Below are 21,342 nucleotides of genomic sequence, written 5' to 3'. Positions count from 1 at the left end.
AAAATCACTTGCGTGATGCAAGTTGGCGACAGGTAATATCGGGCCCAGTCCGACCACCGCCCTCCCTGGAGGAGGCACGTACAGTACGCTGCGAAGCGCCAGCATGAGTAAACGGACGGCTCCTCGGCGTGTTCCATGCGAATGGTAAGTGAACCAAGTTTTTGAGGGATTTCATCTTCGAGTTTCGGACATCGCGTCGTCACACTTGAACCTGCGTTCAGCCGTCAGCAGCCTTCGCGAAAGTCTCCGCTGGGCAGCGATTTGAAGCCACCGACACCCCAAGCACTCCCACTGTACCGGTACTTTTATTGAGTCCTCAGCGTCGTAAGAGATAAACATGGGAGAGGCAAGGAAAACGCACCTCCGCCAGATGGCCGGAACAGCCGTCTCGATGCTCCTGCAGCCATCACGGGGAATACGGTGGGCACGCCGTCCAAATTCCGCAGGGCCCTCCGAAATCGCTTCCTTTACTGTTATGTTTTCTAAACCCCTCTCCGACCTCAGGGACGACATCGAACGCCTAGGCGGTACACCGAAAGACCACCGAAAAGTCAACCGCCAACGCCTGAAAGACTTGGAAAAAGCCAATAAAGCGAAACTGGTAGAAGCAGCGATACCGCCGCCTGAACCGTTTAAACTGAAACGATTCGAGTCGGTGCCTGCGAAGCTGAATACGCGTCGGACGAGTGTGAGGATTGTGGATCGCTTCGCACGGATGGGATGGAAGGATGGCGAACTGACGGAGTGTAAGATGTTCTTGATTCTTGTTAGGCGCCGGGAACCCCTGCTGAGCCATCGCCGGAAGGTTCGCGGCCTTCGACAGCAAATTCGGGAAAGGTGGACATTCGAAATTCACGCGTAGTCTGGATGGACTTGGGGAAGGGGCGTTTGGGGCTAATTGCCAGCCATCTCTCCAGTCAACATCGTCAAAAAACTATATCAGCATCAATTCCACGAAAGCGAAGAAAGCCGAACCGGTACGTTTGTCGCAACGGAAGATAGGCATCCGAAAGTAAAATGAAAATTAACGTCGCTTTCTCACTCACAGCGAGCACCACCAGCAGCGGAACCACACGTGGTAGAACGCAAAACTCGAAATGGGGAGATTCCGAAATAGTGCGTATTCCCTAACGTCGCTTATCGTTCACACACCCGCGTTGCTGATTTCGCCCTACCAGTCTGGTGAACCGGAAGATGGAATGGGCGCAACAAGAGTTGGATAGGTTAAATAAGCTGGAAGAGGACAAGTACGTTCGTGCGGTGTGCGATTCTGGGCTCTGGGGCGAGTTTATGGGTTGTCCTCACTTACACGCAATCGTTTCGTAGGATACCACCGGGGATGATGGGTAGGCTCAACTTAGCGGACTGAAGAGTGTGCTCAAGGGAAATCTGACTTTCTTTATGTTGGTTAGTCGTTCCGGACGAAGACAAACAGCGCACGCTGCGTTCACTTCGACAAAGTACGTGACCATCAAATCCATCAGCCCAGTCGCTCTGAGCTAAAATCTATACCCTTCCCTTCTTCCTAGAACAAGACCAACTTATGGACCAACTAGCGCGATTTCCGGTAGTAACCGAAACGCTCGGAATGCAGCGCCGGAAAGCAATAATCGAAGCTCAACTGAAGGAAATCGAAGAAGCCATCGAGACATTCTCACGGAAAGTAGTATTTGTAGCGAAAGATGTCCCAGAATATCAGGGGGAGCCTGAACTACGGAATGCACCTACGGGCGTGGGGGTATGGGATCGGGCGCAGGACGCTGCCGCACAGAGGTCACGGAAAACCTCCATTGCGGGTTTTAGATGACACAACGTGGGTGGGAATCGATGGTATTATGATAGATATGTACAGTGAAGGGAAGTGATGTACGCAAGGCGCATGATTGGCGCATCCCTTCCGGGCCTGCCTGCAGAGATTTCATAAAACCTCAATGCATAACGACATACTCGTCGTCCTCGACCTCTCTCTCCATCCGCGACTGGGCCTCCTTTCTGCTCACGAGTCGCGCTAGTTCCTTGTTTTGTTTCAGGTCTCTTGATGCAATGTAATGCTTGCAGCCTGCGACGGGACATTCGGCGCGCTGGTTGCCCCGCGATTGTATCCGGATGTGTTGTTGGATAGCTTCGCGGGAGTAGGAGTGTTTGCAGACTTGGGATGTCACGGGCTCGCGAAGGAGTGATTGCTGTTGGATGCAGAAAGGTTTGAGTGATCCTCTTAATGGGGTGGAACATCAACCACATGTCACAGATCTCGGATAACTCACCGTGAGCGGACACAACAAATTCTGATTGCCCCCAACAATGGCAATCTCCAGATCATCATCGTCTCCGCCGTCATCCCCCTCCTCCGGCGCATCCCGATCAATCCTAAACGGCTTATTCGGGAACCGTTTCTCCCACAACTTCCTCTTGAACTCCACATACTCCTCCTCCTTATGATACTTCTCCGCATCGCTCAGTGCCTCCCACGCCGTCAGCTTCTCCTCATACATCCGCTTGAAAGTCTTAACCACATCCCTATCCACGCCCTCATCGCCATTCACGAGCATCGTGTTTAGCTCAGCGAGGACGTCGCGTTGCAGTTTTGTTGTCGCTGAGAGGCGGATGTAGTTTTTGACGGAATTTTCGAGGGCTTTGAGTTGGAATTCGGGGGTTGCGGCTTTTGGGATGTCGATGGAACCGTGGGCGAGGGAGTCGGCGAGGTCGAAGGCTATTGTTGAGGTTACGTCGAGGCCGTTTTTGAAATTCGCTTCGGCGCCATCGTACTTTGAGAAGAGTTGGTGGAAGCCCGAGTCTGATAATGACAAGACAAGGAGAGTAAGTACATTGTACCAAGAGAACCCGAGCGAATGCGTGAGGACTTACTATATGCTTGTGCTGCCATCGTTATTGTTCCTTTGGCATTGATAGCTTTCCACAACTTCGAAGGTCGATTCCACCTCGATGTTCTTCCCATCCTTCGGACATGGGCGAATTGGCGTCGCGCGCGTCCTGACGCGAATTGCCGTGGTGGGTGCGTGGCGCAGGCGGCGGAAATGGCAAGTTCCCCACTTCCATGCCTGTGCAGCATTCCCACGCCAGCTTCACAAACCGCCCACAAACAGCCTCAGCACATGGTCCGAGCAAAGTGGAAGGGTCCCTTCTTCGTGCCCATGCCTAAAGTCGCCGGCAACGAGCCCATAAAAACACAAGCACGCTCCAGCACCATCCTCGCCTCGCACATCAACAAAAAGTTCCTGGTGCACCATGGGAACTCCTACCTGCCAGTATTCGTGACGGAGCAGATGGTGGGGCGGAAGCTGGGGGAGTTTGCGTTTACGAGGAAGCCATTTTCGTTCAGGAAGAAGGATGATAAGAAGCGATAGGAGGGGAAGTATGGGACATTCGAAAGGAGGAATTCAGGTAATTGGTGCGTTTACTTTTCCGAATGGCATATCCGTTGTGTATCTGATCCCTAATATACTACTTCAGGCGACAATCACTTGCACACCTCTGTAACTCTCGAAGCGAAGCTCTGCGGTACCGAGCACGCGTTCTCTCCTTGACTCGGTAGTACCACTTGTAGATTCACGCCGGGCGGGCCGCGACTTCGACATACCGAGATAGGAACTCTATATATACAGGGCGAAGCTACGGCCCGCGAATTCCCAGCATAGATCATTGGAAATTGTCAGCAAGCAGCTTCATCGAGGCTTTCGAGAACATTATTTTGGCAACTGCTCCATTTTGCTGTGGGTGTTCTTTTGAGTGATGGAAATCGATGGCAATCCTATTCGAAACATCAGACAGTTATCAATAGTAGCGCATCAATCACATCTCATTCAAGCGCCAAGATTTCCTTTCACGAATCGCTATCAGGCCTACACGAACTATGCTGCCAACGCTTCATCCTCATTCTCGATTCCCATTTTATCCTCAGAACCCGTCTCATCCTCGGTATCATCACTCTCCGAAAACCAGAGGTGTCCCTGGCTCTGGGCCGCGTCGTTGTGGGGGTGGATGCGACCATCTTCCTGCAGCCGTAACTAGTCTTTATCCATCCTGCTCATGCCCTTGAGATTGTCGATTCGATTGCTACTGGGGTTACCGTCCCGGTAGTGCACCACCTAACTGGGGGTAATGGTGTACATTCAAACATCCAGGCGCCCAACCCCGTGGTGAATCCATTGAAGTCCTCGGTCTTCACAAAACCGACGCACCCTTTCTCCAGCGTAGCGCAAAGCGGCAGGTCCTTCATTGTTCGCATTATAGGTCTTCGAGAAAGAGTTCACGCCTGGAACGAGTTCACAGGTTACGGAACTGGTTGTGAGTGTCCATGTGCTTGTACATGAGGTACTTCGGGAGGCGTTTGCCGCAGCCGGCTTCGGGGCATGTCATCCAGCACGCTTCTGCGTGCTTATGCCAAGGATTCGAGGTACGCTTGTCGAGTGCGTTTCACTTTGATTGTACAGACCGGGCGAGAACAATCAACAAGTTCGTCTTCGTGAGGTGTCCCCTCATCCAGGTCTTGTTAAACTTCTGACGACGTATGGGGCAAGCGTTCGCGACTGGTAAGTCTCGATGTGGTTTTCGAGCGGGGACTGGACATGGGACGGTGGTGTCGCCGTGAGACTGGCTGATCGGACGTAGCTAGCTCGGGGTGTTGAAGGTCATCGCGCAAGAATGGCATCGGTGCCGGACCTGCCGGTATATCACAGCTGTCGTGCGCTTGGGACCCGTCTCAAAACTTTATTCCTGGCACCAAGAGTTGAGCACTGGAAAGCATGCTGAGCGACATTTTTTTTTTCCTTATTTGAGGTCGCTGGAGCTCGGTTTATTTGAGGTCGCTGGAGCTCGGTGAGGTGCGCGGAGTATGGCGATGGTGCACCGAAAACTTTCCGAGTAAGCGGGAGGAGAGTGAAGAGCGAAAATCGTTGACCGCCAGGCGGCCGACGGACATGGTTCCGTTGGCGAAGGGTGCTCCGTCCTTGCATTACTGTCGTTGGACTGCTGCAGAAGGCTATATAGGACATGGCGTGGGGTTTGAGGAGGTTTATTCCGGGTGTCCGATCTGCTTTTCGGGAGAAATCTAATCGCGCCGCCAATGATGGCGCTTGCCGGAGTACGAGCGGAGGGGGCTTCTCACGTTCCGATCTCTCATCGTTCGAGAACAATTCGCGGGTCACGATAACCGACGAGTCTGCACATCGCAAAGAACCGAGACTGCGCTGCGAAGGTCAGCCTAAACCTCCACCATCCTCTTACATCCATGCCGTTCGATGAGAGGATTGAAACAGGTGGCCAAACTCCAATCTCAACGCCGATCTGTGCTTCATTGTGAGCCCTGAACTTGGAACTTGTCCATCTATTACGACATCACAGTAAAATGCGTCCTTTCCGCACAAGTAATGCAAGAGACCTTTTGCTAGCTCCGAGGTCGCGTCATGTCAGCCTTTCCGGATGTCCGTTGAGCGGGTCTTATCGCACCAGCGGTGGGCGAATGCGAAGGGCATTCGCATTGGCTTCCACCACAACACTGGCAGCCACAAACGCGTTTTTCATCAGATAAGCACTGATAGGGATACCCGCATGTTCTGCATGCTCCCGTGGCGCCACACCCAAAGTCCCCGCGCTCCGGATACGACTGGTTGCCACGTTCACAGTCGCAGGGGTTGCGCTCGTTATGCTCTGGCACTAAGCCGTAAGCCTTTCAGCTTTGGGCTGATGTACGTTTTCTGTCCCCACATCTTCTCCAAAGAGGTAATTGCCCCGCTAGCTGCATACTTTCGTGTGATCCCCGCAAGCAATGTGCGCGGAAGGGCTGGCAGGAACTGGTAGCGCCTCCACATGACCTCTTCTGTGCGATTTTGTTGATCCTTCTTGGGAGATAAGCGTAAAGCGCCCGACGCAGAACCTTTTCCATGGTTTTATCGCTATGCGTGCACGCGTGAGGGCCCGTCTGCATACGATCGTGGAGGTTGAGATTACCCATCCACCTTGGTGTCAAATCTCTATGCCCATGCCGTGAGAGCTTCCCTAGTTGCTTCTTCTGAACGTCTCCATCATCCATGCTTTCCCGGTTGAGGGTAGCATTCACCTCTGTGGCACCAAATACGATGCTGGGAATTTTGGCTCTAATGACTTGAGTGTCGAATCACATGCCGCACGGTAACTGAAATCCCAGAAGACGAGAAAGAAATTGGGATCTGGAGAGGAGAGTGTTGTTATGCAACCACAGCATCTTGAACAACACAGACGTCAGTTATGTATGGAGCTGGCGTGAGACACTTCCTATTATGAGTCCCAAGATGGGCAAGATGTCGTTCGGCAACGTCTTGGGCGCAACGACGTCGGCTCTGATATGCTGCCTGCCTGGCTGGGTTTCACTTGTCTTCCCCACCGTGACGGCATCACTAGCATTCCACTCGACTCCACTCCAGATCCACTACAAGAAACCGGCGAGGTTGAGAGCGGTTGGGGTTGCCTCGCCTTGTCTCAGGAATTCAATGCGAAGGAACGCGGTGCAAGCCGTATTCGTGTCCATCACCCAAGGAGATGTCCGAGAGAGGACCGCAACCGCATCTTGGGAACTGCATAACCCATCCGCTCACGACAAACCTACAAAACAAGTATGTCCAGTCAACAAGGGAGGAAACTCGGGTGGCTTCTAGGACTACTGTACAAGGGCTCCGGAACCAACAGCCGGCGACCGAAGACTAACCATATCTCTCACAACAGGGCAACCACTACTCCAGGGCAACCACAGGGCAACGACTCCCCTTCCAGAACTCCTACCACTACTGTAAACCTGACAACAGCTACTCTAATTCGAACGGAAGTACCCACCACGAGTTCAGCACGGGAAACGCCACTTACACCAGCCCCAACGGCAACTCTTACTCCGACAAGTCCGGCTTTCGTAACCAGTGAGATCACCATACTTCCTTCGGGGTGTCTGATCGTTAGGGACGTAAATTAGAACTGTTAGCTTTTCCATTGCGGCGTGAGGATTTTTTGTGTCTTTGTTTTCGTTCGTGGTGTACCTCAGAATATGTTTTACGAGTTTCCGTTGCACTTTGGCAAATGTTTATGAATAAAATTCCATTACCGTCGATATATGCATGAAACTCCACAGAATTGAAAATCCCCACACTTCCTCATGAGAAGAACCCGCCTCTAGCCGCCTGAATCCCGGCCTTGCGGCACTCCACGAAGGTATTTTGCCGTTGAAGGTGGGCAGGCGAGTCCATCGCTGAATCCGGCGCGTGGAGACTGCGGTCTATGAAAGGCAGCAGTCGAAGGGCCATTTTCGGAAAGCAAAACATCGGTCATCGGCCACATCACATCTGTTAATAAAACATTTTCAGCAGCAGACCAACATTCGTACGCCGAACATATCGGACAAGGATTGCAAAATCATGGGCAGAGGCACCAATGAGCGTTATGAGATAGCCCCTTGAGCATTGGACCGCATCTCCAGAGCTTCTCTTTGTCTTTCATCATCACCAGGGGAACAGATGGGATCATCGCGATTACGGCCCCAGCGCTCCCAATCCGAACTCTTACATCCACTCAACATACACCCACACGGAAGGCGAAAGATAATCCTGCCAGGGTCGGTGTCCCTCAAGGAAGTGCCCTTACTTCACAGTATACCCTGCAGCGAGTACCCTGCAGCGGACCTGCCCATTTGAAGGGTTATAACGATCCGCCGCTCGAGGAGTGAATGGAGCCTCAGACACGTACTGCACAGTACAACCGCCTTCGGCATAAGCCTTCGATAGTTCAATAGGAGATCGCCGTTGAAAGGAACGAAATCCCAGACCGCGTCACTCCATGACGCCGAGTCCAGGATCTTGGCAATATTTGGCAAATTGGCACATTCCAAGAACAACGGAAAAATGCTTAGGTCAGGCTCTGCTGATATTAGGGGAGAGTCCGGGCGGGAGACATGGGAGAAATTAAGGTTACGGGCTAGAAATGTTCTAGATTGGCTTCCTCCGCTGAGCTGCGCGTAAGGAACTTCATTCATACAGTATACATACCATTATGTCGATCCCAGCCCAACACCGTGGAGCCGGAGCGTGTCTTATGAGCAATACCGGCGGCGCCTCCAATGTGACGCTTTGTCTGGAATTGTCGATCGCAGGTCCTCCGCCGTTCGGCGCCCGATGTCTTTCTCCCCCCGCGATGGCCCCCATGCCCCGTAACGCGCAATGATGCGGCCGGTGGAGATATCCCACGGAACAGATACCAGGACACATATGTCGAAACAGCAACGATCTGCATGGAAGCCCATATCAGGGAGGAGGCTGCAAAAAAGACCGCCCCACCCTTTTTCTGTCGTCCTGCCTGCCTCCCTTCCCCGCTTATATATGTGTACATATATGGGACGGCCTACCTCACAATACTCGTATTGCTCTTCAACGAGACCTCGAATAACGGCAAACCCTCTTCCCTCGTGGAGATACCCTTCTGGTCGACTACCTGCTTTTGCTACACACATACCAACACGACATTTCGCCCGCCATTCCTCAACGACGGACGGACCACCCTTGCTGAACCTACTGCCTGTCATACTACGCCGAACCGGGCCTAGCACAAACCAGTGTTCAACATAAGCTGCCCCGCCTGAACCTTCCTCACCGTCCTCGGCTGTTCTACGCCGGTTCGCACAGTTTCTGGATTCAACCACAAGCCACCTCCCACGGCCTGGAACGCAAAGGCGTTTACGCCTGTTTCCCTGCCAAATTCAGGTCCTCGTTCGGACACCCCTTACCGAAACAGACCCTACTTTCGGTTATCCGTACGAAAAACAGCTAGATCAACACTATTCATAAACCCAGAACCCAACCCCGCCCCCGAGGAACAATCGACTCGGACTCTGAAAGCGGCTTGCGATATAACCCGAAGCGGTCGTGTGCTGTCCGCGGTCGAAAGTGTAAAATTGGACGCGCTAAAAAGGCGGACGTAGTTTCCGCTCTACTGGGTTGCAACCCAGCGATCTACTCCACTGCGTTCGCCGCCCGAAGGCTGCACCTATCCACCTCGAGCATGACGGGATTCCACAGCATCGTTGAGAACTGCATTATACCTGCCGAGAAGGCAGCACCCGATCACACCGTCGACTACTTTGCTAGGTCACGACAGCTCACTTTGGTGTCCGAGGAGGACTTCGAGAGTCTGGCTCCCCAGACGCCTGTGGGCAATCATCGTGGGCCGTTTGGGATCTGCACGCCTTCTCCGAGCGACGGGGGCGATAGTTCGCCAGAGCTGTCTGTGCTCGATGGGCAGGACGCAGAAGATCTCGATTGGAGCTCCTTCCGAGTGGCTGTTGTTGATGACAATTTCATCGTGGGTACATTGTTTGTTGATCTGGAAGGGTGAACGCGCGGGCAGATTTGGAGATCTTGTAGCTCATACTGTGCATTCTTCCTTTCATCAGAACTCCAAGATAATATGCAAGCACCTAAAACGATTGTTGGGGATCGTAGTCCAAGAAGAAGATATATTCGAGAATGGTAAAACGCTCATCGATGCCTTGGCACACACTCAATATGACACAGTATGTATTCGGAAAACAATGGCATTGGATGATCGCTCAGAACACTACCCCTGACCTATCACCTTCCCCTTGTAGATCCTTCTCGACATTGAGATGCCCATTATGGACGGCATGGAGGCAACGGTCCGGATACGGAAAGGCCTACCATCACCCGTAACACCTCCATCCACCGAACCACAACGCGTCGAATACCCAATCTACCACTGCGACGACAGCGAAACCGAGCCCGATCTCGTACGGGAGTCCTCAGCCGTCACCCTCCACCACATCCCATCCAATGCCGACCTCACCCACGAAGCCGTCCTGCCTTCAAACGTGGGTATACCCATCATCGCATGCACAACCAACGCGCAGGCGCATCACCGCAAACACTACCTCTCGATAGGCATGGACTCGGTGGTCGGGAAACCGCTCAACCCAGACCTGCTGATACGAGTCGTCAAGTACCACCTACGACGGGTGTACTTCGCACAGCAGCATAAGGCACCACTGTTCAGACCATCTTCCCCACCTCTTCACCCACCATCACCGCGCTCGCTGACATCCTCGTCGTCGAGCGGTACTGGGACGTTTTTGACAGCAGGACCATCGCCCGTTAGTCGGTCTCCATCGCAAACCCGCCTGTCGCGGATATTAGACTCCGTCTTGGAAGCGGAAGGGATAAGCGAAATCAAAATATGAGTGTACCGCGCGTTGTTTGCGGCCTTTTCAGCCGCTTTGACGGGCGTTCAAGCTCATTACCAAAAGCGATCTTCGCTTATATACCTGGTTCGTAGAAGTGTGGATGTATGTACATAGTGGCTGGCCCGCTGTCTGTGCTTTCGAGAATTGCCCAAATAGATGGGGTGATAGGTCGCATTTTCTTTCTGGCAACTGTGTTGGATGTCCTGGACTGGTCGGGGCATTGCTCGCTTGACTCAGGATGGGCACTTTGGGCCGCTACTCTCCATGTTCTATCATTGACGCATCCATGCCAAGCTTCCGCACCGCATTTTACAGCCGCCCCATAGACCTTAGGGAAGTGGAAGCAAAGGGTAAATTAACTGAGCTTTGGGCAGCTGCTACCTTTACATGGGTGTGCCTGAGATGCTCAAGTATAACACAGCGCTTCGGCAGGTCCCTTCACCTGTCGAAATGGGGCTGGCGTATCGCGTCGGAAAACCTCTGAAATTGAACTTTAGCTGCCTAAAAACGGAAGCGCAGGTTGGCACTTGCTTCCTTGTTTCCCACGGACATACGTTGAGCTTCTCACCCTGAGCACTTCACTCACTAGTACTAACCCACCCGACAAAGTCAGAATGGCTCAACAACAGAAATTACCTCGGGCCGTGCCGCAAACGGCGTTGACAGGATGCCTCCGCGACCGCATCCAAGCCCAGCAAGACCAGCTTGACGGGAAACGGTTCTTGAGTCTGGATATAGAATGTGGGTACCCAACTCACTCCAACTTCCCTCACTCCCTCGTTACCTCACTCACCCTGCCTTCTCTCTGGTACAGCATACGAGCGAGATCACGGTATGTTCCTTCGACCTGTCAAACCCTGTCAATTGAGTCTCGAAAAGCCTAACCATGGCCTTCGTTCCGCATCCAGCCTTCCTCACCGAATTCGGCTGGTCTATCTCGCACCCCAGTGCCACCGGCCCTCCCACAATCACCGCCAAACACTTCATAGTCCAAGAGTACCTCTGCTTCCAAAACGGCGCATATGTCCCCGACTTCCGCTACTCTTTCATGCACGGCGACAGTGAGACGATCCCGCTCGGCGATGTTTTGCAGCATCTGGAAGAGGATTTGTCGGTGGAGGGGACGGTGCTGATCGGACATGGGATTACATCGGATTTCGATATGTTGGAGTCGGTTGGGTTTGATCCGAGGGACTTTGTGAGCAAGATTTATGATACAAAGCAGATCTTTCAGGCGAAGTTTGCTGTGCCGGCTCCTAACCTTGTAGGTGCTCTACTCCGGCGATATGTTTCGATGTTCTTCGGATTGACACATTATTTTCCTTACCTAGGCGAAGATGTGCGAAAAGCTCGGCTTTGAAACAAAATATCTTCACAACGCAGGTATACAGTCCTTTGTCATTCCCCTATTTTGCGAGCATAGCTGACCACCAACTTCTCGATTCATCCAGGAAACGATGCTTACTGGACCTTGATAGCCTTCTTGTCAATGCTCAAGGATTGATGTTCTTCTCGGCGTATCTTGCTAGCCATCCGCCGCGGCGTATATATTCCCGTACTTCAAGTGACCATGTGGTCACCAGATGCTCTTTCATCTGCAGGATATATAGCATTCCTCCTCTGCCTGACACATAATGCTGAATACAACCTCGTATATATATACTGTACAACATATCGCCCGCCGTTGTGCACGTAGGAAATCTTGCTCGCCTGCTCAACAAAACCACAACCCGCCTCGGTCATCTGTCATGACACACGCGTTTGGAACGGAAACCTTCGGGTTGCCACTTTTAGATTTTTCCTCGTGTACAAACATAAAAGCTGAAGTCCTCCATAGGGCGCCGACGGAGTAGAAGCGAGAGCTCCTCCGATTCTCCCATATATCTCATCCCAAGATTGCCTTTGATTTGCTCGATATGGCCACCGCAACGAGTCAAGGTGTTCAAATCTTGGGGCCGATGAAGCCCGAGTTTGCCGAGATCTTGTCGGTCCCAGCGCAGGAGTTTGTAGCGACGCTCCATAGGTAGGCGGTGGATAACATTGCCGCCTGTGTTACTGCATCTACCAAAAATCTCAAATCTCTGCGATATAGAGCATTCAACGCCCGCCGAAAGGAGCTGTTGCAGAAACGTCTGGAGAGACAAGAGGAGTTGGACGCTGGTGAGTAGAAGAGGGTCCTTCCTTTCAACTTGGGTCAATGAGCTCACAATGACGTTTCTGATGTAAGGGCGATTCCCGGATTTCCTGCCGGAAACCAAATGGATTCGTGATGATGCGTTGTGGAAGGTTGGTCTGCCTTATTGCCGCAGAGATGCGATTCACGAATCTCACCCTGTTCTTCCAACTAGGCCGCCCCACCAGCTCCTGGGCTGGTAGACCGCCGCATAGAAATCACCGGTCCCGTCGACCGGAAGATGGTCATCAACGCCCTGAACTCGGGCGCGATGACCTACATGGCTGATTTTGAAGGTTCGTCCTACGCGATGGATGTGATGCCGGCATCGGTAGCAAAAGCATTAAGCATGTGGGTTTGATGGACTACGCAGATTCCAACGCACCGACGTGGGAGAACAATCTTTCTGGTCAAGTGAACCTGCGCGATGCCGTGCGGAGGACTATCATCTATACGGCTCCCAATGGGAAGTTGTATCAGCTGCGAGAGGAGGGGACTGCTACGCTTCTCGTCAGGTGAAATATGCAGGGCGGCGTGCTTTCGATTCATCTGGACAAGGCAATTGATCATCTGTTATCCCCACAGACCTCGCGGATGGCATATGGAGGAGAAGCATCTCTTGATTGATGGAGAGCCGGCTTCGGGCTCGATCTTTGACTTTGGGCTTCATTTCTTCCATAACGCAGCGGAGCTGGTCAAGCGTGGCGCTGGGCCTTACTTCTACCTTCCCAAACTGGAGTCGCATCTCGAGGCGAGGTGAGTTTTATGCGGTCTTTGCCCATAAGCGGCGATATGGTGCCCTGAACCTAATGAACCCTCAGATTATGGAACGACATCTTCAACCACGCCCAGGACCTCCTCAGCATCCCCCGCGGCACGATCCGCGGCACAGTCCTCATCGAAACCATCACCGCCGCCTTCGAAATGGACGAAATCATCTACGAGCTCCGCACCCATTCCTCCGGTCTCAACTGCGGCCGGTGGGACTACATCTTTTCCTTCATCAAGCGTTTCCGCAACCACCCGCAGTTTGTTCTCCCCAACCGGAGCGATATCACCATGACCACGCCGTTCATGGACGCTTATGTCCGGCTGCTTATCAAGACGTGTCATAGACGGGGTGTGCATGCTATGGGCGGGATGGCGGCATTCATTCCAATCAAGGACGACGAAGTGAAGAATGAGGCGGCGATGGCGAAGGTTTCGGCGGATAAGTTGAGGGAGGTGCTGGCGGGGCATGATGGGACGTGGGTGGCACATCCGGGGCTGGTGAAGCTCGCGAGGGATATTTTCGACAAGCATATGCCGCAGGCTAATCAGCTTCATGTCACGAGGGATGATGTGAATGTTGCCGCTCCCGACCTTATCTCGACGCAGGGCGTTACCGGGACCATCACGGACGCAGGTGTGCGCATGAACGTCGATGTGGCTTTGCGGTACATGGAGGCCTGGCTTCGAGGGTACGGATGTGTTCCCATCCATCACCTAATGGAGGATGCGGCCACGGCTGAGATATCCCGCTCGCAGTTGTGGCAATGGGTACGACACCGGGCACGGACGGCGGAAGGTCGGGAGATTAATCCTGAGTACATAAACAAAGTGCTGGACGAGGAGTTTGAGAGGATCAGGGGAGAGTTGGGCCCGGAGAGATCTCCAAAGTCGAAGTTCGAGCTGGCGAGGAAGCATCTGGCTGGAACGATTCAGGGGCAGGACTATGCAGAATTTCTTACGGTATGTCAGATTGCTGCATTATATAAGGAGATGCGGGCTACTGATCGTATGCGGTTCCTAGGCTCTCTGCTATGACTCTATCTTGACATTGGTTCCCGTCTAAGACATTGTACCCGCAAAGCCCACTGCCCAAAGGACCGGTGCTGATTGCATTTCCTTTCATTCATTTATCTCAGCGCGCTCTTAGGTAGACAGCTAAAGATATTTATCTCAGCGCGCTCTTAGGTAGACAGCTAAAAATATAGACGGACCCTAGCATAGTACTGCTACACATTTTGGACTGTCTGTTTCTTGTTTCATCCATTCCACCATTGCGTCCTGCGAAGACGGACACATGTCAGTACAGATATGCCAATTTTTATTGCATGTGCGCCCTGCTGTTGTGAAGGATCAGCATCTGTCTGCTTCCGATGTCTTGGCGGATTCTTGGCAGATTTGTACTCATCTCCGATCTACAGGGCTTGCCGAATCGCACGAATGCTCGGCAACGACAAAGCTTAAGATGAATGAACAGGATGGAGATGGACGAAAAGCACGCATGATGAATGAATTGGCGGGTACATACTTAAGATGCAATACCCAACTGAGCACAAAAAGGGAAACTCTGACGACGAGCAGTGACAGCTTATGACAGTATGCGCCTGAAAGGGAATGATCACACCCAACATCGGTACGCTCTCGTCTCTCGTTGTAGAAAGCTATCAGTACTAAGCAATTGGCGGTGTTCAAGCTTCTAGAAGAGGAGTAGAATATCTAGGTTTGGGGTTTGTTCCAGAAGTTGGGTAAATTTCCAACTCCATGGCAAAACAAAAAGAAGCCCTTTTGCGAAAGGGTGTGGTGAGTCTTCCAGACGTTTTCGAGGTTAAGCTTTCCTGATGGAAGCCACGAGCGATGGAAGGGACGACAGAAAGGCCTTTTAGGGGCGGCTGACGGAAGACCGTCAGCGAGACGATGTTTGTGTGTCTGTCTGTCTGTTGGAGAGTTGCCAAGAATAGCGGGGTTTGAGTTTCCCTCTCCAGCTATCTGCGCCACATCTGGAGACGCGCTTTGCGAGGCGACGCGGGGGAGTGTGTAACCAAAAATGCCCTAATCATCCATCAGAGGCTTCATCAACTTAGAAGTTAGCAGCAAGGTGTAATGTGTAAACTGAATGAACGGATGATGGATGGATTGATGCCCCGAAACGGTAATGCCCGTCGTCCAATCAGCCCCAGGAACAACCGCCCCCCCCCGCGCGCGAGAGAAACGCCCCCCCCCCTCCCAAAGAGACAAGCCAGACAAGCACCGCCCGGGCTCGCACATAAAAGCGGCCGCTGCTTTTCCTTCTGCCACCTTCCTTCGCTCCCTTCTTCCCCACACCCACCGCAACTTACCTCACCACAGCTCCCCCCATCTTCTCCCAATCTTCATCGCATATCTATCGCTAATATGTCGGACGACGTTGCTGCCGTAAGTGTCTCCTCGCCTCGGTGGCCTTCACCTCACTGCTCGCGCGGTCCTGGCGGCTCCTCATCTGGATGGCGAGATTGCGGATTCGGGGTTTTCCCACTTTTTCCCACTCCCGCAGTTTCACATCTCTACGTGATGAACACACTCATCTTACGCTCCTTCTCTTCTCTTTTTCATACAGCTCGTTATTGACAATGGTTCCGGTATGTGCAAGGCCGGTTTCGCCGGTGATGACGCACCTCGTGCCGTGTTCCCTTCCATCGTCGGAAGGCCACGACACCAAGGTGTCATGGTCGGCATGGGACAGAAGGACTCCTACGTCGGTGATGAAGCCCAGTCCAAGCGTGGTATCCTGACCCTCAAGTACCCCATCGAGCACGGTATCGTCACCAACTGGGACGACATGGAGAAGATCTGGCACCACACTTTCTACAACGAACTTCGTGTCGCCCCTGAGGAGCACCCCGTTCTTCTTACGGAGGCTCCCCTCAACCCCAAGGCCAACAGGGAGAAGATGACCCAGATCATGTTCGAGACCTTCAACACTCCCGCGTTCTACGTTGCTATCCAGGTATGTCGCGTAGTCGTTCGCTTATTTTATTCTCGGCGCATGCTCGGGTTCATTATACTAATTTCGTGATTATTCTATCCTTAGGCCGTCCTGTCCTTGTACGCATCTGGACGTACCACCGGTATCGTGCTCGACTCTGGAGATGGTGTTTCCCACACCGTCCCCATCTACGAAGGTTACGCTCTTCCCCACGCCATCCTTCGTCTCGACCTCGCTGGTCGTGACTTGACCGACTACCTCATGAAGATTCTCACCGAGCGTGGTTACTCGTTCACTACCACGGCCGAGCGTGAAATCGTTCGTGACATCAAGGAGAAGCTGTGTTACGTTGCCCTCGACTTTGAGCAAGAGATGCAAACGGCCGCGCAGTCTTCTGCCCTCGAGAAGTCCTACGAGCTTCCTGACGGTCAAGTGATCACCATCGGCAACGAGCGTTTCCGTGCCCCGGAAGCCCTCTTCCAGCCCTCGTTCTTGGGTCTTGAAGCCGCCGGTATCCACGAGACCACCTACAACTCCATCATGAAGTGTGATGTCGACATCCGTAAGGACCTGTACGGAAACATCGTCCTCTCTGGCGGTACCACCATGTACCCCGGAATCGCCGACCGCATGCAGCGCGAGATCACTGCTCTTGCTCCATCCTCCATGAAGATCAAGATTGTCGCTCCCCCGGAAAGGAAATATTCTGTGTGGATCGGTGGATCCATCTTGGCCTCCTTGTCCACTTTCCAACAAATGTGGATCTCGAAGCAGGAGTACGACGAGAGCGGTCCTTCAATCGGTAAGTAATTCCAGCCGGTCAACTAGTCCGTTGTAACTTGAAAACTTACCCTCTTCCCCTCCTTTCTTTTCTACAGTGCATCGCAAGTGCTTCTAAACCTGCTAGTATCACATAAATGGTTGCGAAATGTGCTCTCCACGGCTTTTTATACGTTAGGAGCCTTCCCATACCGCCTTCATACCGTCTTTATACCTTTCCTTGCCTGTCGTGAAACCTAATAAAACGCGCTTATCACATTATCCTGCACTCTCGTCGAGCCGCTTGCTGCTGAGCCCTCTAAAAGATGTGGAGAGTAATAACACTTCCAGCGCACTGCTGGTAGCGGTCTTTCGATTTCCCTGCGTGGGTTGTCCTTTTGCAGCTGTATATATACAGTACGTACACATATAATGCTTGGCCGTCACGGCAATTTCCTTTCAAATCTCCGCACGCGCAACCAAAGACATGTCTCGGGGTTTGAGCTATCAGGAATCGGTCGCGGCCACCTTCTTCCTCCCAGGACACAGTTGGAAAAGAAAAGGTCTCTCGTCATGCCGTCATAAGCGCGGTTCGGAAACTCCGACTCAACTGGAGTGAGGTACAGTAGCTGCATACCAAACCCGTTGCGGGTTCATTGGAATAATAGAAATGCGTCTCAGGAGAGGGATCTCGGGAACGTTAGGTCATGAGCATCACATAGGAGATCAGTGTAAAATCAGAATATCTGTCTTTGGATGAATATGACTGTACAGAGCTCTCAACGGAAGTCATCAGGGTTAAAACGGACAAATCTCTCGGATTACAAGCGCATCAAAAAGGACAAACATATGGCGCAGAATAGATCTAAATTACAAACTCTACAGTCACGACAGAGGAAGGTTGTTCGCCTTTCCAAGAGACCCCATATCTCTCCGCAGCTTCAGCACCCAACTCCCAACATCCACCCTATTCCCATTATCAAATCCTCATTCTCGCAGCTGGCGACGGCGACCAGTCCTTGAACCAGGGCAGGGTCAAGACCTCATTCACTCGCAACCTCGCCCCCCAATCTTTATGCAGCATGCCCTTGAGCACCTCCACAACATCCTCGCTCACATCAAACTCATCCCCCTCGTGTACCGTCGCACCCTCCTTCTCGTCCTCCTCGCGACACTTCTCAATCGAGCTCGCGATTTTATCCTCCATATCCACATCCACGATCTCCTCGTCGTCTTTGAAGGGATCCATTTTGAAGAGCATGACGAAGAGGAGCGTGCCGAGTGTCCATACTTCTTGCGATTCGGGATAGTAGGAGTGGCCCTGGGCGGCTTCGGGGGAGGCGAATTTGCGGGTGCCGTAGAAGATGTCGGTGGTTTTGCCGGGGATGAGTTGGGTGGTGGAGCCGAAGTCGATGAGTTTGGTTTGTCGTGTGCGGGTGTTTATCATGATGTTCTCGTCTAAGGGGGGAAGATTGGGTTCAGCGAAAGGCCTACATGTAATGATGCGAAACGTGTCAATACTACGAATGTATCGCCTCACCTTTGAGATCATTATGCACATAACCGTTCCAATGCATAAACTCCACTGTCTCTAAAATCTGACCGAAAATATCCTTACAATGCTCCTCATTGATAGGCCCATACGCCTCGATATAATCATACAGATCGATCCAGTCCTCGCCCAAGTACTCCATCACAATCACAAATTGCGGATCCATGTTGTAGTACTCGATAAACTTGATGATGCCACTGTGGGACGGGCATTCGTCCTTGAATTTGCGCATGACGTGGATTTCAAGTGGGTACCGCCGCTTGGACACTGGGTCGGTGACCCAGTGCCAGACGGAGGCCTCTTTGATGAATTTACAGACGACGAGAGTGTTGTCCGATATGCGTTGGGCTAGTCGGACGGTGGAATGGCCGCCCGCTCCGACTTTGCGGAGGACCTGCGATGATAGATTGAGATTTAGGGTATGTCGTCTGATGTCTCCAATAATGCATCATCTACCGAATACTTACTCTATACCGACTCTCAAACGTCGCAGACACCCTCTGACTCTCTTCGCTTATCGCATCCTCACTACCGCCTCGTGACAGCGCCTGCGGTTTATCTCTCGAATGGCTCGGCTCATGTGTTGGATGACCTGCACTCGTTCTTGGTTTCACGGGTGCTACGGCGTTATTCGCGAAGCCCTCCTTCCTCTTCATCAGCCGCCTGAAAAGCGGAATATCCTTCTTGCTGCGATGACCTGTGGTGAGCGATCTTTTCGGCTTATTCTTCCTGGTGTCCAGGGCTTGAAGGGTCGGCGTGTCGATGTGCGTGACATAGTTGACTTGCGTTGGTGAGCTGGTAGGAAGGTGCTGGAGACGCTGGTCCTGGTGATGAGCGGGAGCTTGGTGGTGCTTCTCCTTTTCGTCTTTATATAATTTAGGGAAGAGTGGTCGGAGCCATTTATGCTTGACATGGGTTGGCGATTGGTCGCCTTCTGCCGGCTTGGGCAATGCCAGGTTTGTTTGTGATCCGGTGAGTGAGGCTGAGGAGCCGCCTAGAGTTGTCTGACTGCCCACTTGTTTGGATGCCGACGGCGACTTCTTGAAATCACCATCGTACTGTTCTGGCTCCTCGGCGAGGGAGGCGAGACTGGCGCTCGAGTCCGCCAACGTTCGTTTCGACGAACCCTTTTGGAACATGTTGACTTTCGCCCACCAACCCGCATCCGCCTCCTTCTTACCAGGCGGCAGTACATGATGTAGCAGCGCGCTGCGTTGCTGCTCCAACTGTACTTTCTCAGCCACTGCTGCCTTATCCTCCTCTATGCTGGAATCGGGCTCTGGCTCCGCGTCTTCCAATGGGGCATCCAGCTCCACTGGCTTCCATCGCCTAAGGTTCGAATTCGCGGTTCGAACAGGTTGTGGGCCAATCGCTCTTCCAAAGTTGTTTTTCAGGCTTTTGGTGAAGGCTGGCAAGGGTGTTGATTCTCGCGCATGCATGTTGGTTGCCAACGCATGCCCATGTGCAGCAGCCGTGGCGTCGAGGTCTTCATCCTCAGATGCCGAGTCGATATCTACCAACCTATCCTTCCTTGGTTTGTCATTGAGCCGCTCAATAGGGCCTTCGTCTTCAACGTCCTCATCAATGGACGCCGCTCTGTCGGCTTGCCCTGCGTGTACCGTTGTGTGTGGACCCGTCCCCACCCTGAATTCGGCAGGAATGTAGACGCCTCTCCTGCGTCCCGCAACCTCGTCCGACGACGAGTCCAAATCCGCTTCTTCCTGTTCAGCAGCTACATCTCGCGGGCTGGGTCTTGCATCAATTCGCACCGGTGTATCAGACCATCCAATAGCCTTTCTCAACCCGTCATCGTCATCAACTCGTCGCATCGGGATCTTCACCTTGGACGCTCCCCATATCCGACTCTGCCCTCCACCGCCCGATGTTACATCCACACTAGAAGCCCGTCTCTTCCCCTTCGGCGGTGCCGCCTGTATCCTCTTCAGCGGCCTGAATCCTCGCTCACTCCCACTATCCGAGTCCGTGACGGACACCGACTCGATGCCATCGTCATCCACATCCTCATGCTCGTCGCCGAGCCCGCTATGACTGGTCTTGAAGCTCGTCGTGGTGCCCGTACTACGTGCTGGTGTCTCGCCATTTTCCGCGAAATCCGGCCCCGCTCGCACAAAATCCCGTAGGTCGTCCTCGCTCGTCTCTGATCTGCCGAGGCTGCGTTCGCTGTCCGAGTCGTGGACGCTGCTGGACACCGCTTCAGTGTGGTGGGAACTTTTGGAGCTGATTGTCGCCGCTGTCGACGGGAAATCTCCCAGTGAGACGTTTTCGGAGTGGGAAGTGGTGCCGGAGTTTCTCCGGGGGAGGGAGTCGGAATTCGTCCCTCCCGTGGAGAGTTTTCCAGACATCTGTGGTCCTGGTTCAAGGAGAGAATTTCCCTGTTCACGGGGTTCTGATAATCGCTTCGAGAAGTTGTTTATCCAATTCCTTCTGCAACCCCCAGTTTTGACGAAAAACAGAGAGATTGGATGTATCTGCGACGCTGCGCTTTTTGCAAACGGGCGATGATTGTGTGCAAGAGTTCGAGCAGCGCTGAATGGAGTATTGGATGACAAGAACCGTTACGATGCTCTGGAAGGTACGCAAACGGAAGATTTCATGGAACAGGTAAGAAGCCTGATCATTTGGCTTTTAGTACTAGTATTGAGTCCATGCACAACATCAGCCAAGGGATAACAGAATCAAGAGAGCGAACATTCGTACTCCGCTCAGCATAGCTTATGGTCAGAACAATACCCAGACAAACATAGAAGAAAAGCTCACAGTTGTGGGGTGTGTGTGGATCCATGTTCCAGATGTTTGCTGTGGGGTGCTTTATTGGATATTGGGAGCCATCCGTTAGCTCCGACGCTTACGCTATTGTTCGATGGAGCACGTGACCTTGC

At 52.7% G+C, this 21,342-nt stretch overlaps 10 protein-coding genes across 10 annotated transcripts; 7 read left to right on the top strand and 3 right to left on the bottom strand.

Annotated features, from left to right (window-relative positions):
* Nucleotides 1–337: 337 nt before the first annotated feature.
* EV422DRAFT_564429 (calmodulin-binding-domain-containing protein) lies at nucleotides 338–1,807 on the top strand (the record flags this gene model as incomplete). Its single annotated transcript, XM_053072196.1, has 8 exons — nucleotides 338–420; nucleotides 505–805; nucleotides 918–977; nucleotides 1,049–1,116; nucleotides 1,179–1,247; nucleotides 1,327–1,346; nucleotides 1,413–1,460; nucleotides 1,530–1,807. The coding sequence occupies 8 exons, from the start codon at nucleotides 338–340 to the stop codon at nucleotides 1,805–1,807; spliced, it is 927 nt and encodes a 308-aa protein (XP_052928784.1).
* A 121-nt stretch (nucleotides 1,808–1,928) lies between these two features.
* Nucleotides 1,929–2,549, bottom strand: EV422DRAFT_492367 (zinc-finger of the MIZ type in Nse subunit-domain-containing protein; the record flags this gene model as incomplete). The annotated part of the gene is made up of 2 exons (XM_053067595.1): nucleotides 1,929–2,183; nucleotides 2,265–2,549. The coding sequence occupies 2 exons, from the start codon at nucleotides 2,547–2,549 to the stop codon at nucleotides 1,929–1,931; spliced, it is 540 nt and encodes a 179-aa protein (XP_052928783.1).
* A 496-nt stretch (nucleotides 2,550–3,045) lies between these two features.
* EV422DRAFT_244355 (uncharacterized protein) lies at nucleotides 3,046–3,530 on the top strand. Its single transcript, XM_053065683.1, has 2 exons — nucleotides 3,046–3,409; nucleotides 3,472–3,530. The coding sequence occupies exon 1, from the start codon at nucleotides 3,114–3,116 to the stop codon at nucleotides 3,363–3,365; it is 252 nt and encodes an 83-aa protein (XP_052928782.1). The 5' UTR covers nucleotides 3,046–3,113; the 3' UTR covers nucleotides 3,366–3,409; nucleotides 3,472–3,530.
* A 220-nt stretch (nucleotides 3,531–3,750) lies between these two features.
* Nucleotides 3,751–5,072, top strand: EV422DRAFT_503843 (uncharacterized protein; the record flags this gene model as incomplete). Its single annotated transcript, XM_053068379.1, has 6 exons — nucleotides 3,751–3,936; nucleotides 4,059–4,305; nucleotides 4,333–4,414; nucleotides 4,452–4,550; nucleotides 4,649–4,702; nucleotides 4,823–5,072. The coding sequence occupies 6 exons, from the start codon at nucleotides 3,751–3,753 to the stop codon at nucleotides 5,070–5,072; spliced, it is 918 nt and encodes a 305-aa protein (XP_052928781.1).
* Nucleotides 5,073–9,033: 3,961 nt separating this feature from the next.
* Nucleotides 9,034–10,471, top strand: EV422DRAFT_605688 (uncharacterized protein; the record flags this gene model as incomplete). The annotated part of the gene is made up of 3 exons (XM_053073786.1): nucleotides 9,034–9,333; nucleotides 9,425–9,544; nucleotides 9,620–10,471. 3 exons carry the CDS (start codon nucleotides 9,034–9,036, stop codon nucleotides 10,223–10,225), a joined length of 1,026 nt encoding a protein of 341 aa, XP_052928780.1. The 3' UTR covers nucleotides 10,226–10,471.
* A 278-nt stretch (nucleotides 10,472–10,749) lies between these two features.
* On the top strand, nucleotides 10,750–11,880 carry EV422DRAFT_517338 (uncharacterized protein). The gene is made up of 5 exons (XM_053069446.1): nucleotides 10,750–10,969; nucleotides 11,043–11,060; nucleotides 11,137–11,492; nucleotides 11,560–11,611; nucleotides 11,680–11,880. The coding sequence occupies exons 1-5, from the start codon at nucleotides 10,843–10,845 to the stop codon at nucleotides 11,730–11,732; spliced, it is 606 nt and encodes a 201-aa protein (XP_052928779.1). The 5' UTR covers nucleotides 10,750–10,842; the 3' UTR covers nucleotides 11,733–11,880.
* A 104-nt stretch (nucleotides 11,881–11,984) lies between these two features.
* Nucleotides 11,985–14,375, top strand: EV422DRAFT_517335 (malate synthase). The gene is made up of 8 exons (XM_053069445.1): nucleotides 11,985–12,251; nucleotides 12,321–12,388; nucleotides 12,456–12,514; nucleotides 12,577–12,697; nucleotides 12,775–12,916; nucleotides 12,987–13,157; nucleotides 13,223–14,132; nucleotides 14,194–14,375. The coding sequence occupies exons 1-8, from the start codon at nucleotides 12,145–12,147 to the stop codon at nucleotides 14,233–14,235; spliced, it is 1,620 nt and encodes a 539-aa protein (XP_052928778.1). The 5' UTR covers nucleotides 11,985–12,144; the 3' UTR covers nucleotides 14,236–14,375.
* On the bottom strand, nucleotides 14,298–14,772 carry EV422DRAFT_517333 (uncharacterized protein). The gene is made up of 3 exons (XM_053069444.1): nucleotides 14,751–14,772; nucleotides 14,591–14,689; nucleotides 14,298–14,468 (listed from the first exon to the last, which is right to left on the bottom strand). The coding sequence occupies exons 2-3, from the start codon at nucleotides 14,670–14,672 to the stop codon at nucleotides 14,338–14,340; spliced, it is 213 nt and encodes a 70-aa protein (XP_052928777.1). The 5' UTR covers nucleotides 14,673–14,689; nucleotides 14,751–14,772; the 3' UTR covers nucleotides 14,298–14,337.
* A 632-nt stretch (nucleotides 14,773–15,404) lies between these two features.
* On the top strand, nucleotides 15,405–17,342 carry EV422DRAFT_244165 (actin family protein). The gene is made up of 2 exons (XM_053065681.1): nucleotides 15,405–16,152; nucleotides 16,237–17,342. The coding sequence occupies exons 1-2, from the start codon at nucleotides 15,787–15,789 to the stop codon at nucleotides 16,939–16,941; spliced, it is 1,071 nt and encodes a 356-aa protein (XP_052928776.1). The 5' UTR covers nucleotides 15,405–15,786; the 3' UTR covers nucleotides 16,942–17,342.
* Nucleotides 17,343–17,697: 355 nt separating this feature from the next.
* EV422DRAFT_244235 (kinase-like domain-containing protein) lies at nucleotides 17,698–20,941 on the bottom strand. Its single transcript, XM_053065682.1, has 3 exons — nucleotides 18,910–20,941; nucleotides 18,431–18,836; nucleotides 17,698–18,348 (listed from the first exon to the last, which is right to left on the bottom strand). The coding sequence occupies exons 1-3, from the start codon at nucleotides 20,803–20,805 to the stop codon at nucleotides 17,870–17,872; spliced, it is 2,781 nt and encodes a 926-aa protein (XP_052928775.1). The 5' UTR covers nucleotides 20,806–20,941; the 3' UTR covers nucleotides 17,698–17,869.
* Between the last annotated feature and the right edge of the window lie 401 nt (nucleotides 20,942–21,342).

This window comes from Fimicolochytrium jonesii (assembly GCF_025526975.1).
Source record: "Fimicolochytrium jonesii strain JEL569 chromosome Unknown EV422scaffold_3, whole genome shotgun sequence".
NCBI lineage: Eukaryota > Fungi > Chytridiomycota > Chytridiomycetes > Spizellomycetales > Powellomycetaceae > Fimicolochytrium > Fimicolochytrium jonesii.
Note: the sequence above shows the minus strand (reverse complement) of the source record. Positions and strands in the feature narration are given on the sequence as shown.

Bases quoted from the DNA above. Each gene is read 5' to 3' on its own strand.
- EV422DRAFT_244355 (XM_053065683.1), top strand. From the start codon at position 3,114: ATGGTCCGAGCAAAGTGGAAGGGTCCCTTCTTCGTGCCCATGCCTAAA.
- EV422DRAFT_517335 (XM_053069445.1), top strand. From the start codon at position 12,145: ATGGCCACCGCAACGAGTCAAGGTGTTCAAATCTTGGGGCCGATGAAG. The intron at 12,389-12,455 runs GTGAGTAGAAGA...TTCTGATGTAAG, and splicing joins ACAAGAGGAGTTGGACGCTG to GGCGATTCCCGGATTTCCTG. The intron at 12,515-12,576 runs GTTGGTCTGCCT...TCTTCCAACTAG, and splicing joins GTGATGATGCGTTGTGGAAG to GCCGCCCCACCAGCTCCTGG.
- EV422DRAFT_517333 (XM_053069444.1), bottom strand. From the start codon at position 14,672: ATGCGTGCTTTTCGTCCATCTCCATCCTGTTCATTCATCTTAAGCTTT. The intron at 14,469-14,590 runs CTGTAGATCGGA...ATCTGTACTGAC, and splicing joins TTCGTGCGATTCGGCAAGCC to ATGTGTCCGTCTTCGCAGGA.
- EV422DRAFT_244165 (XM_053065681.1), top strand. From the start codon at position 15,787: ATGTGCAAGGCCGGTTTCGCCGGTGATGACGCACCTCGTGCCGTGTTC. The intron at 16,153-16,236 runs GTATGTCGCGTA...TTCTATCCTTAG, and splicing joins CGTTCTACGTTGCTATCCAG to GCCGTCCTGTCCTTGTACGC.
- EV422DRAFT_517338 (XM_053069446.1), top strand. From the start codon at position 10,843: ATGGCTCAACAACAGAAATTACCTCGGGCCGTGCCGCAAACGGCGTTG. The intron at 11,493-11,559 runs GTAGGTGCTCTA...TTCCTTACCTAG, and splicing joins CTGTGCCGGCTCCTAACCTT to GCGAAGATGTGCGAAAAGCT. The intron at 11,612-11,679 runs GTATACAGTCCT...CGATTCATCCAG, and splicing joins AAAATATCTTCACAACGCAG to GAAACGATGCTTACTGGACC.
- EV422DRAFT_244235 (XM_053065682.1), bottom strand. From the start codon at position 20,805: ATGTCTGGAAAACTCTCCACGGGAGGGACGAATTCCGACTCCCTCCCC. The intron at 18,837-18,909 runs GTAAGTATTCGG...CTATCATCGCAG, and splicing joins CGTTTGAGAGTCGGTATAGA to GTCCTCCGCAAAGTCGGAGC. The intron at 18,349-18,430 runs GTGAGGCGATAC...TTCCCCCCTTAG, and splicing joins TGTGCATAATGATCTCAAAG to ACGAGAACATCATGATAAAC.